The 14,492-nt window shown below is 39.4% G+C and overlaps 2 protein-coding genes across 2 annotated transcripts in view; both read right to left on the reverse strand.

Annotated features, from left to right (window-relative positions):
* TUBB1 (tubulin beta 1 class VI) overlaps nt 1-14,492 on the reverse strand; it is a 917,325-nt gene that overhangs the window by 291,769 nt on the left and 611,064 nt on the right. The window lies entirely within an intron of this gene.
* The window catches only part of PHACTR3 (phosphatase and actin regulator 3), a 152,124-nt gene that overhangs the window by 17,633 nt on the left and 119,999 nt on the right, over nt 1-14,492 (reverse strand). Inside the window, exon 8 of the mRNA XM_083360895.1 lies at nt 1,383-1,438. Coding sequence (XP_083217021.1) covers nt 1,383-1,438 — 56 coding nt within the window. The remainder of the gene's footprint in view (nt 1-1,382; nt 1,439-14,492) is intronic.

Consider the following 14,492-nt stretch of genomic DNA (forward strand, 5'->3'; position numbering starts at 1 on the left):
TAATAACCCTTTGAATAATTTGATAGGATAGAATTACTCTATTGCAGTTCTTATATTGCATATAAGGGGACTGAGAAGATGAGGAAGCAGCTATCTGAATCCATTGCACAAAGCTATGGCAGAAAAAAGAGTTCACCAGGCAGCTGCACGAACTCAGCAATAGGCTTTGGCCAAATTGTGCCCAGTCCAATCTGATGCAAGTTTGCGTAGGAGAGAGACCTTGTTGAATCCATAGAAGTTGTTTGCAAGACATTGACTTTGGGATTGCAGTCTACCTTATTTTTGCAAAATATCTGGGCTTGTTCTCTCTGTGTTGGAGATGAAGGGAATTGCATCTGCCTTAATCTTTGGATAGCATGTGATTTGAAAAGCATAAATCAGATCACTTACTGACTGCATTTCTTAACCTGGATACTAAATCGGTCCATTTTCCTGAATTTGTTGAGCCATATAGAATGATGTAAGCAGAGGTCTCCCCCTCCTCCCTGCTCCCCCACTCCATTACCAAGCTTAACATGTTGAATGAATGCAGCTGCTAGGACTTTACCACTTAACCTGATGAAGGGTGCTGTGTGATACTGAAAAAAATAGAAAATGTTCAATGACTCTATAATAGTCTGGTGTTGACTAGAAGGGATAACGTCTGAAGCTCTGAGAAATGGGCAGTGAGTGAAACAGGATGCAGGTGGTGAAATAAAGTTGGATGAAAACTGATGACATTGCTGCAGAACTTACATAGCTGCGGCACAGAAATTTACCTCTTTGTGGTTTAATTAGAATTTGTGTTGCCTAGCAAAATTAGAGCAATCTGCAAATAATCTGATCATTCTTCTGCCTTGCCTGGAAGCAGCAGCGACTGTACTTTTAATAGTAAGAAGCTCCACTTTGGGGTCATCTTTAATTTTCCTTCTTAAAATACATGCAATCTAAATTTGGTTACTGGTACCCTAGGTCCGAAGCTAATAAATACAGACACAGCTCCAAAACTCTGCAAGTCTCAGTAGGTGTTCTCATCCAAGTGACTTTTCACTTAGCCTTGGTGCTGGACAAGCAAAATGGGAATAATTGTGATATAGTTCACACGACTCTTCTGAGACCAAAGGGAACAAAGAATTCAGCACACCTGAGATATCTTGTATATTGTATTCCTATGAATACGTGTATTACTACACTGTAGTTTTCTTAAATGACTAGAGAGTTATTCTAAGAATAAATGTTACTTTCTGAGCCCAACAACTTTAAATAGGGGGAAGTTTCTGCTTACTAATCGTGCATAGAGCAATAAACATACTTCCTCCTTCTAGCAGAGGACACTCCATACCGACACACAGAACAATAAAACATTTCGAGTAGCTCAGCAGAGAAAGCATTCCGATACTCACGTTTCAAGATATTTCGTCTTTCAAGTTCCTCAACAGCTGGTCTTTGGCTCAATCGCCTGCGAAAGAAAATCAAGATGACGTTTTGTACCATTGTCTCTTTGATTTGGTTTGTCAGATCTTTGTCTTTCTTTTTTTTCAGTTGCTCAAGTCCAGTTTGTCCTGAGACCAATCGGAGTTGGCTTCAGAGTTAGGTCATGAGCAGGAATCAAAGGCACTCAGTCTGCCCTTAGAGACCGTTCATCCCAAACGCAAGAAAAGTAAGTTCTTGGCTAAACAGAGGGTAGCTATTTCTGTAGTTGGCTTCACTGACCCATATATTTTCTCTGGCTCTTGGCAGAAAAAAAAAACTGGGAATATGGCATCAGGAATCAAGAAAAACTTTTATTCATCTGTCTGTCTGTCTTTCTTTTTTTTTTTTAATAAAAATGAATCAAAAGACATTTTCCGCCAGTCCTGCCTGCAGTGGGTTGCTTCGTTAGTTAGGATCACCAGTGAGATCCATCAGGACAGCATTTCTCTTTGGCAGGAAATAATTCGGATTGTGTGAGCAGGTGGTTCCTTGATCAAAAATGTGACAGCACTGCCTGCTAGCGCTGCATATAAAAGCTGCGTGTGTGTGAGTGTGTGTGTACGTGTGTGTGTGTGTGTGTGTAGCAGCTCACAGCATCACGAAGCATCTACTTGGTTTGTAATGCCTCCCCTTTTACTAGAGCCTCCGGATTGACTCTGCAGGATCAGATGATCACAGCCACTGTGATTGGATCCTGCATTTCACACACACACACACACACACACACACACACAAACACACACACACACACCCAGTCCCAGAGCTATGCTCTGTAATATCTATCTTGTAATCTCACAAGACCATTTTCTGTGCCGGCAGAGGTTTTTATAGGGGTTAATGGATAGGGGTTTACACTGCAGCCTGTGAAACACTAAATACATCGATGAACAATGGTATATAGAGAAAAAGAGAAACAAAGCAAAGAAAGAAGGAATGGAGTTGACCAAAAGCTGAAGTTGGTTTTGCTGGTGTGCAAAAAAAATAAAATAAAAAAGGATATTGGTTTTTAAACAAATGGATGAAGTCCTTTCCTTATCCAATAAGCAAACAAGCTCTGCTAACACTGATAAAACAAAGGGGGGGGGTAGGAAAGACTCCTAGGTAAGCACAAAATTATCTAGTATGAATGGCAAAACAGCTGGAAGGGTAGGCCGAAAAGAAGAAAAAAGAATTGTATTTCTACAGTATTAAAACGAACACAGTAACTCAGTAGGTTAGAGCTTGTCGATCAGATGGTCGGCAGTTTGGCGGGTCGAATCCCGAGTGCCGCGTAACAGAGTGAGCGCCTGTTACTCGTCCCAGCTTCTGCCAACCTAGCAGTTCGAAAGCACGTAAAAATGCAAGTAGAAAAATAGGGACCACTCCGGTGGGAAGGTAACAGCGTTCCGTGCGCCTTTGGCGTCTAGTCATGCCGGCCACATGACCACGGAGACGTCCTCGGACAAGTGCTGGCTCTTCGGCTTTCAAACGGAGATGAGCACTGGCCCCTAGAGTCGGAAACGACTAGCACGCATGTGCGGGGGAACCTTTACCTTTACCTTACAGTATTACAAATGAAACATTAGAGACATAATATGGATAAAGAGCCTTGGTGGAGCAGTGGGCTAATGCCTCCTTAAGTAACACCAGCTGCCTGCAATTAGTGCAGGTTCGCATCCCACCAGGCTCAAGGTTGACTCAGCCTTCCATCCTTCCGAGGTAGGTAAAATGAGGACCCAGATTGTTGGGGGCAATAAGCTGACTTTGTAATAATGCTGCTTGGGGGGGGGGCGAAAGCCCTAATAAGCAGGCATATACATAGAATGAAGGCTATTGCTAAGCTTGTAAGCCACCCTGAGTCTTTGGAGAAGGGTGGGATATAAATGGAATTAAAATAAAAAAATAAAATAAAATAAATAATACTACATAAAACAAAATATTATATATATATTTTTATCACATTCTATGTAGCTGGACAGAGATCCACCCCTACTGGAAGAAAGTGACATTTTTGGAGATTCTTTCTTCCTACATATCGCTGATCCACAAGGGAGTTGGGAAAATCCAACCCAGAGCAGCACATGAGTTAGTTAAAGGATGATGGGATCAAAGCATCAGAGAATCATTTGTATCTTCAACATGATCTCAATTCTCTTCTTGAACAGAAAGAGGTGACAGGAAATCAACCCATCACCTCAAAATTAAGTGGTATAGAGATTTATTTGTAAGTATATTGTATCATTCTCTCTCTCTCTCTCTCTCTCTCTCTCTCTCTCTCTCTCTCTCTCTCTCTCTCTCTCTCTCTCTCTCTCTCTCTCTCTCTCTCTCTCTCCCAAGCTTCTTTAGCTCTGACTGGATAATGGGGAATGGAAGGATTTATACTCCTTGTAGACAGCGGGTCATTTGCATCCTTGCTGTCTGCAAGGAATATAAATCCTTCCATTCCCCACCATGCAGTCAAAGCTGAAGAAGCTTCTTGGATGAAAAGCAAAACATCTTGAAAGAAAAACAAGAAAGTCCAGATGCCTCATGAGAAAACCACCTTTGGGACAACTATGACCTGGATGACTGAAAATCTCCATAGACATGTCCCACAATCTCATTACTATAGGAAAACTAATCATAGTATTGATAGGAATTTCCATATACTGTATTCATGTATTCCATAGTAGAGAACATATGTAAGAGTTGAGTTGTTTGGGCTTTGGGTCCTCTTTGAGCTTGTTTGTTTTCATGCAGATGCTTCTTTAACAGGCTAGAAAAGATCATTAGTGTAATTTGTGGGGGCCCATGTTAATTTTTATTTACATAATTTTAGTCTGCCTTTATTATTTTTATAAATAAAGTAGCAAACATATCTAATTAAGGAAATTAAGAGGATTAATTAACTAATTAATTAATTAAGGGAAATAAGGGAGTACATTCCCATCCTTACTTTGACATTATGCAGAAAAATTTTTGAGTGGCCATTGGGTGTAAATGTTGTCCATGTGTTACAGGTTGCTCACCTCTACTCAAAGAGCAATTTCCCATCTGTTGTACAGAAAGTTCCTAAGCACATCTGAATTTTCTATGCTTTTTGATTTATTAAAGTTACCCTTGGAAGAGGTGAGAAATATTGTTCTTATTTTGTTTTAGAATGGCCTCAATTTTCTTTTCTGTATTTCTATAGTTGCAGTTGATCAGGCATGAAGTATTGTTACTACCCCTATTTAAACTAATCTTTCATTAAAAGAAAAATGCTTCCCTGTGCAAAATTACTCTGACATTTTGTGATACCGGTATTTCCACCTGGCCATGCATTGTCTTGTCACTTCTTTTCCATGTGCTATTGGATCTATGTTGCTAAAAAATTAGAGTTGACCACCAGATGGTGCAAATGATATTTTATGCACTTCTGTTGTGACACCTAGTGGCCATCCAGAGTTTTGCAGTTCAGACCTGTGATGTCCATATTTTACCACCCTCTTCTATAAAGTGGTTTATGCTCTGAGTTAAATGTACTTCCTGTTCAATAAAGTTGAGGATTAATTTCTATGAAAAGTGTGGTTTGGCTGTAAGCTCTTTGCTGTTGTTGCTATCCAACATGTTTACTTTCTCAGCCAGAAATTAACTTTTTTCTGAGATTTGTTTGAAACAACAAAAGGAAGAATATATATAAATATATATTTATGAATATATAAATACATATAAATATATATACTCCATCTACTTTCCCAAACCTAGGAATATTTTACTTTCTCAGCAAGAAATTAACTTCTTTCTGAGATTTGCTTGAAACAGCAAAAGGAAGAATATATATGAATATATATTTATAAATATATAAATACATATAAAGATATATACTCCATCCACATTCCCAAACATAGGAATAAACTGGAACATTGTATTGTGCTGAAATATGCATTTTTCACCAATGTCTCAGCTAAAAAATGCATAAAAAAGGAGTATATCATCAGAAAAAGTCAATTCCAGGGAAAGATGTGTATTAAAAAGCCTTCTATTAGATAAAATCACTTATAGAAATTGCCTATTAGGAAGTGTGCATGTATAATGGTATAAAATTAAAAGAAATGCATGCTAATATACATTTGGATTTTCCTGCTGACGCATGGGGAAAAAAATGCAAAGTGATGCAGAAATAAGATCAAACTTCATGTAGGAAAAATGAACTTGGTATTTTGTTCTTATCAAGACAATTGTATGCCTCGATATTTCAAAGTCCCCCCCTCCAAACCAAATCACCGTGTCCCCCAAAATCAGGATAAAAGAATGAAGATTTCCTCAAAAGTACTTTTCTGTAGTAATAATAAAATTCAGTCATACCTGTTAAATCTAGGACATCCCTTTCACACATGCAAGTTAATCTTTAAAGCAATTAGTCCTTGTCCAAATTTTGATCAAATGGGACTCAACTAACTCCTTGCTCCAAACAGAATTTAACACAATGTTAATAATATTACAACTTCATCCTACTCCTTCTCAGTAACAGCACTATTTCACTTGACTGATGGGAATGATGGGAGCTGCAGTCTAACACACACTACATTGGGAAGTTAATTGCGAAAGGAAGGGTAGGTGGGCATCTTGGTTTAGAAACTCAGGCTAGAATTTGAGAGATGTTGAGTTCTGCTTTAGGCATGACAGCTGACTGGGTGATTTTGGGCTGATCACTAGGGGGACTCTGAGTTCTAGCCCTGCCTTAGGTATGAAAGCAGCTGGGTGATCTTGAGCCATTCACTCTCACTCAGTCCAGCCTACCTCACAGGGTTATGTTGTGGAGAAAATAGGAGGAGGAAGAAATATTAGATATGTTTGCTGCCTTGAGTTATTTATGAATATAATAAAGCTGGGATGAAAATAAACAACTCTTGGAATAGTTAAGAGACCATTGATGGCAAATCAGAAATTTTCTGACAATGTTGCCCCATTTCCCAAGGAACAAGAATTGGTTTTAATAGTGCCTTCATATGCTCAAGCTGGTTATTAAACTAACACAACTTCTCAAATATCAACTACCCAACTGTATGGGCTTTACATGCGTTCTACACTGCCTAATCCAGGTTAGTGCTAACCACGCTTTGTATGCTAAGCTATTGGCTTCTGTGAACACCAGCAACATGTTCCAAACAATTGGGGAGCCTCCCTTCCCCTCCAAAGGCCCAGAATTCAATCCCCAGGGCAGAAAGAGAGTGAGAGAGACAGCCTCCCCAATGAGCACTGACTTCTGCTAAAGCTGATCTCCAAATCAAAGGATCACCAGACCTTCTGCTCACGTTTCCCTAATTCTAATCAATTTGAAAACAGTCACTGTCCTCTGTGGGGATTTTCCCAGAAGCTTCATGAGATTACAAATGTTATGTAAACGGGATGGGAGCAAGAGAAGGAAGCTTGTATATCTCATCTCTCTCTCCATCTCAAGGTGGAGAAAGGAAAGTTGTGTCCCAAGCACTTCTGAGGATGAAAGTTTTGTGTTTTTACAAAGAGTCTACAGTAAGCCTCAAAGCCTATTGTATTTCATAAGCACACATTTTACACCTTAGCTCAATTATATGCAATTATATGCAACACCCACAGAAACGTCTTAGAGATGTTTGTCATAATATTCTTTCAGTATCTGGAAAAATTGTTGGAGAAAAATAACAGAAACAAAACTTAAGCTCCCCTCCTCCTTGGAAAATAAAGATCATTTGCTTTCCTGCCTACTCACCTCAGGGTATTTTACCTGAGCTGCAGGCAAATTCCCCTTGGCACAATAGAATGTCAATTTTATCAACACATCTAGATATGCTAAATTGGATTCACAGTTATTCCAACAGACCCTACTAAAATATTCATACATACAGTTAACTGTTTAAATTATGGGTGCAATTTCCAAAATGTATCAGGGGCTAAACTCATGTTTAAGGATAAACCAATGTTTGATCTAGTGGTTAAGGCATGAGGCTAGAAGCCAAGAGGCGGTGAATTCTAGTCCTGCCTTAGTCTTTGAAGACAGCTGGGTAACTTTGGGTCAATCACTAGGAGATGGTGAGTTCTAGTCTCACTTTAGGTATAAAACCCAGCTGGGTGACTTTGGGATAGTCGCTCTCTCTCTCAGCCCAACTCATGGCACAGGGAAATAAGAGGAGAAAGGAGTTTTATGTACACGGTGGCTCAGTGGGTTAGGATGCTGAGCCTGTCGATCAGATGGTCGGCAGTTTGGTGGGTCGAATCCCGAGTGCCGTGTAACAGAGTGAGCGCCTGTTACTCGTCCCAGCTTCTGCCAACCTAGCAGTTCGAAAGCACGTAAAAAATGCAAGTAGAAAAATAGGGACCGCTACGGTGGGAAGGTAACAGCGTTCCGTGCGCCTTTGGCGTCTAGTCATGCCGGCCACATGACCACGGAGACGTCCTCGGACAATACGTCCTTCGGCTTTGAAACGGAGATGAGCACCGGCCCCTAGAGTCGGAAACGACTAGCACACATGTGCGGGGAAACCTTTACCTTTACTATTGATGAAGATCTCCTAAGTCCCTCCCAACTCTGTGATTCTGTATGTTTGCCACCTTGAGTTAATTATCAAGTAATAAAGGTGGGATAAAGACATTTAATAAATGTATAAACATCTAATAAAATAATAAGAAGCACAGACTTGGAGAAGGCTACTGAAGTCTCCCAGCTCAGTGGAAGAATCTAAATAGAATTTTATCCAACAAAGGAATATCTAGCTTCTGTTTGAACACATCTGGTGAAGGATGTGCTCAGAGGATCATTCACCTTTCTGAATAATGGGCACAACTGCTTCTCTGCTCTTTTTGTTAGGAAGTTTTCATGAGGCAACTGGACTTTCTTATTTTCCCCACCATTCCCCACCATCCAGTCACAGCTGAAGAAGCTTCTTGGATGAGAAGCAAAACGTCTTCAAAGAAAAAGAAGAAAGTCCAGTTGCTTCGTGAAAAAGCATCCTTGGGATAACTATGACCTGGATGACTGAGAACCTCCATAGACTAATCTTGGATCCTGCACACTAAACTTAAATTAGAGAGAAGAGGCTCTACCTGACCTTCTTCCTTGTGTCTTTCAAATATTTGAAGAACATATCATCCCTCAATCTTTTCTCAGGCGCATCCAGTTCCTTCAGTCCCTTTCCTTGTCTCCTAATCATTCTTGTTGATCTTCTTTGAACCAGTTTCAGTTTGTGTGAACCCTTCATAAAGCATGGGCTCCAAAACTGACATAAAACTCAAGCTGGGAGTTGAGCAAGCAGAATTGAATGGCATGATCCCTTCCCATGACTTAGAAATGATGGGTTGGTTGATGAAAACAAAAATTACATTTAGCTTTTTTTTTTGCAGTTATATTACACAGCCAGAGGATACTGGGATATAGGTTGAACCAGACTATCTCAAAGATCATCTCCTAAAATCTTTGTTGTCACCGATGGGAAAATTAGTTATAATGTCCAAAAATATCTCAGAAGAGATTTTCCTCAGGAATACAGCAGGGGATGGGTGCACATACTTAGTTTCAAAATGATTTCTTCTCTCTCCCCCAGCTGTTATTATTCATTTTTTAAAAGATGCATACATTAAGTGTAGGGATTTATCTTACAATCAATCCAGTCCACTGCTCTCTATATATCTGTGATTAATAATTCCACGTGGAATACAGAATGGCAAAACCCGTTTTTCATGGGTGAATTCCAAATATTATATTATCATATTTTATTTGTACTTGTGCCCGCAAACACACAGACAGGGACACACAGAGGCAGACTAGAATTAAACCTTTTAATTTTGTTCTGTGCAAATTATTTTCTAAGTTCAGAAATCAAGGGATTGTTCCTAAACTATTTAACATTCAGTGTAGAACAAGATGTCCTTACCTCAGATTCTTATTTTTTTTAAATAAAGCATTAAAATCAGAAAAGAGAAGGCATACGAAAGAGAGAAAGACTAAAAAGAAAAGCGGGGGGGGGGATATTCTTACTATTTCTGAGCATCACAGACTTTTTCTTTGAGATCAATGTGTTCTCTGACAGGAAAGAACTACAAAGAATGTTATTTAAAAAGCTCCTGGAAGCTCCAGGTAGAGAAACATATTTACAGAATTGGGTTTTGTTTTTTTTTAAGGAAAAAAACAAGGATGAGGATTTTTTTTTTAGTCTGATGTCTATTTTGGTTAATAAAAAGACAGAAGAAGAAATGTGGTAGCACAATCTTGTATTTGCTTCTCACTTCCACTTGTTTTATTTTCTTTCTTTCTTTCTTTCTTTCTTTCTTTCTTTCTTTCTTTCTTTCTTTCTTTCTTTCTTTCTTTCTTTCTTTCTTTCTTTCTTTCTGTAACTCTGGGTGGCAAACAAAATGGAAATGGGAACCACAGTACAAAACCTTAAAACACACACTACAAAATTTATAATTCAAAGGAAAAATGGCTGCTAAAGATAAAAGCAATATCATGCAATCTAAATCCAGCCGGACTTCACAATAGCTAGGTTTTCAATGCTTTCCAGAAGGCCAGCAACTTTGGGACTGATCTGAGCTCAGGTGGTAAGGTGTTCCAGAGGCAGATGTCCTGGCAGAAAAGATGTGCTTCCTGGGTCCTGCCAGATGACATTCTTTGATGGATGAGATACAAATACGTATGTCCCTCCTGTCAGAGAACGGGGCAGGACCTTTGGAGAGAGGCAAACCTTTAAACATCCTGGACCTGCAAACAACCAGCACCTTGAATTGCATTTGGAAGACTACTGGGAATCAGTGCAGTTCACAGAGCAGTGGTCTAGGAAGGACAAATTAGTCTCTCCTTCCAGAAAAGGTCAAACATGGTGCACATGGAGCAATCTGAAAATCCCCTGGCCATAGTTGTCTTTGGACAGGAGCTGTGATTCCAGAAGGATGTCCAAATCTCACACTAGTTCAGTCTAGAGCACAGGTCTGCTCAAAGGTCCTCTGCCATGTGCAGTCCCCCCCCCAAAAAAAAGTGGGACTAAAAAATTTCAACCAATCAATTCAAATATGCAGGGTAGCTGCATATCTCGCCTTGGCTCCACTCTTCAGTCAAACCCTGTTCTGCGCATGCGTGCATGTACGCGCATGTGCACACATTTTTTGCGGCTCCCAGTTTTTCCTTTTGTGAGGGAACCGGTTCTGAGTGGCTCTTTCACTGTTTCAGGTTGCTGACCCCTGGTCTAGAGTAGTGCAATCCCACATAGAACTGAAGATGGAACATTACCAGACCTGGAGGTGTTCCTAAAACACAGGGACTCAGTCTTTCTAGAGTTGAGCTGACCCTACAGACTCCAGACACTGAGTCAAGACCTTCACGGCATCATTGGGCAGCTCAGCCAGGGCAGAGATATACAACTGAATATTATGCTTATGGGGATTCTCAATCATCCAGGTCTGAAGAACTGAAGAAGCTTCTTGGATGAGAAGCAAAACATCTTTAAGGAAATATTTGGACCTGGTTTTGCACAATAAATATAGAGACAGAATTTCTCTCTCTTTGTTACTCTCATTCTTTGACATACATCTGCTCCAACGGCAAGCCAAAATGATATGGTATTTATCCATGAGGAAGAGTTGATGCTTTGAACTCTTCAAAAGATGTTCTCCTCCCTGGGAGAACATGCCAATTAGCATGCTAGCATTCTATCTTCTGAAGTTTAATAGCATGGTAGAGACTGGCAACCACAATTGGGTCTGTGACAATTCACCACAGCCAACTTGCCACAGCCAACTCACTATGGCCAACTCACCATGGGCAATTTGCTGCACGACAACTTGCCATTCACTGTGAGACAATTTGCTGTGGGACCAGAGTTACACTAATATCAAAGAAATAGCAACAGAAATAGCACTAAGTTTTATATACCGCTTCACAGTGCTTTACAGACCTCTCTAAGTGGTTTACAGAGTCAGCCTCTTGCCCCCAACAATTTGGGACCTCATTTTACACACCTCGGAAAGATGGAAGGCTGAGTCAACCTTGAACCGCTCAGAATAGAACTCCTGGAGTGAGCAGAGAGTTAGCCTGCAATGCTGCATTCTAACCACTGTGCCACAATCAATGGTGGAACAGAATCATTAAAGAAAGGATGCAAAAGAGGGGACTGAACGGAATGTGAATGACAATTTTTTTAAAAAAATATTTAGTTTGAATAATTAAATTGAATTCTTAAATTGTCCTGCAATGAGTTGTTCTGAGGAAGTTGGCTGTGACAAGTTGGCTGTGACAAGTTGTCCCATTCCGATCACAATATGCATGTGAGTATGGCTATGGTATGCCTTTCAAGCTAAAGATCAATAACTCTCACAGGGGTATTTGCTCATTAAAGGAATTAACAAGCCTTAGAAGGTCTGGATTGAGATAATTGGACAGAACAATTGTAGATAAGGAGGAATGATAAACAGACCCATGACACAAGGTTCTTGATGCATTCTTTAACCCCATGAGCCTTTGTGGAGACACAGAAGTGGACACATCCTGTTTCAGAAACATACAGAAATAGATGAGTTCCCTCTCATTATATTCTCTAATGACACCAAATTAAGGAACACACTACATGGGTTCCCACAGTGTCTGTAACCGTACACTCAGTAGGAAACCACAATCAATGAGTCTGAAAATACAAATTACATATAAGCTATTGATGAAATGTGGAAGATGTTTATCATTATACCATATGACAGCTGTTTTCACATGGGATGCTGTCCATGTGCTGCGGCTTACTAGGAGTTGAAGACAATTCACTCAATATCAGCCGGGTCTTCTCAAAAGAAACTCCTACATGATATGATAGAGAACTAGACCAGCCAAGATGTGAGCCATGCGTATGTTTGCCATGTGATCATTCGGTCATGTAGAAAGAGGTGATGGAGCATTGCCAAATCCATACTGGGAAGGTCAGACTAAAAGCATTGGATTTGCATACAGACAGTGTCAGTTTGAAGTCGGCCAGGGGAAAAAAAATCTCCTTTCTGACATTGAGAAGTCACCAATAGACAGATCTGCAACACTGAATTATGGGAATCTGGATTCTGACTTTCTGCAAAAGGATTTCTTATGCTTCTAAATCTGAATGCTTCAGTTCATATGAGATTCATTCAGAATCTTCCTAAGCTAACTAAAATGTTACCTGCTCAACCTTTGATGGTGTTCATGCAGTTTTCTTAAATTAAATTAAAAGTCTAAGCTAAATTACTTTTACCCTTGGTTGGCTGTTATGGTGAAGTTAAATCAAACTAGCCCAGCCAATATTATCTTTTTATGATTTGAAATACTGTACAAATCCAGAAACTGGATTACTTCAGCAAAAATGTGAAATACCTTGTGAACAAATCATTATTATTTTTTTTGCTATAGTACAATAGTACACCTGCTACTCAGTCTTGTAGACCTACCTCCTATATTATTTATGCTAAGTGGCAGACTTGGCTTAATCTTGCTTATTCCTCCAGAGATAAGCAGGATAGCATCAGGTGAGAACGTAGATGGGAGACTGTCATAAAATTGCATGGAAAATTTACAAAAATTCCCCAAAGAGACAACAATGAAATAATTCAATATTGCTTTCAAGCAAATGAATTACACATCTATTTAGCAAAAACGTGACTCAGATCAGTCCTTTTCTTAATGTTAACTTCCATTGTTTCTGCATATATATGAAGAAACAAAACCATTTGGGTATAAGCTCAGTAATGTAGCATAGCATAGCATAGCATAGCATAAATATAATATAATATAATATAATATAATATAATATAATATAATATAATATAATATCATATCATATCATATCATATCATATCATATCATATCATATCATATCATATCATATCATATCATATCATATCATATCATATCATATCATATCATATCATATCATATCATATATCATATCATAACATAACATAACATAACATAACATAACATAACATAACATAACATAACATAACATAATACAATATAATGTAATAATATTCCCCCCATTCCCCTGAAATCCTACCTGAACTGGTGGATTTTTACGGGAATCAGAAGTACCAAAGCATGTTTGGTAGATAGGGAGGTGACATATCCTCCTCCCTCTATAAAACCCACCAGGCCTCTGCCACCATCCTTGTCTCTGTTCTTGAGTAGCTGTCAAGGACAAAATACCCACAACCACTGATACCTCTATTAATTTCCAACTTTATAGTCCCAGCAACTTTAGAGTATCTAATCATCATATGGATTTCCCATGGTATCCCTTGGAGAGAACCATTAAAGGGCACTGTGCAAAATGTATCTAACAGCAAGAGGAGGACCCAGACCTCATAAGGTTACTAGAACCATTACTTCCTATGAGGATTTTGTGGTACTTTGGATTACATGTGCAGATTCCATAGTGTCCAGAAACATAACCCTACCACCTGGGTGCAACACATTTAACTGTCAGACAATCCCAGGAAAAGTTATGATGGGTTTAAGTTATTGCAGGTGTGGCTACATCCATACTCCATCATGATCTGAAACGCTATGTGAAAAAGAGTGGAACCCTATTTCCTATGTCTTCCAAGGAAGTGAAAGGATGGAGAAATGAACAGTGGTGGCTGCGCTCCAATTGCCTAAAAGCCAATGCAATCCTAGGCTGCATCAACAGAAAGACAACATCAAGAAAAGTGATAATACTGATTTACCCAGCACTAGTGAGGGCACACTTGGTATACTGTGTCCAGGTTTGGTCACTACGATACAAAAAAGATGCTGAGATCCTAGAAAGAGTGCAGAAAAGAGCAACAAATATAATAAAGGATCTGGAAACTACATCATATGACGAATGGTTAAGGGAGCTAGGTATGTCTAGCTTGTCGAAAAGAAGAATTAGGGGGGGACATGATAGCTGTCTTCCAGTACTTGAAGGGCTATCATAGAAAAGAGGGGATCAACTTATTCTCAAAGCATCAGAGGGAAAATCCAAGCTAGAACTAAGGAGAAATTTTCTGACAGTGTGAACAATTAATCAGTGGAATAGCTTGCCTCCTGGAGTTGGGGTGCTCCATTGCTGGAGGTTTTCAAGAATAGACTGGACAACAAT

The sequence above is a fragment of the Vipera ursinii genome (assembly GCF_947247035.1).
Source record: "Vipera ursinii genome assembly, chromosome: 3".
Classification (NCBI taxonomy): domain Eukaryota; kingdom Metazoa; phylum Chordata; class Lepidosauria; order Squamata; family Viperidae; genus Vipera; species Vipera ursinii.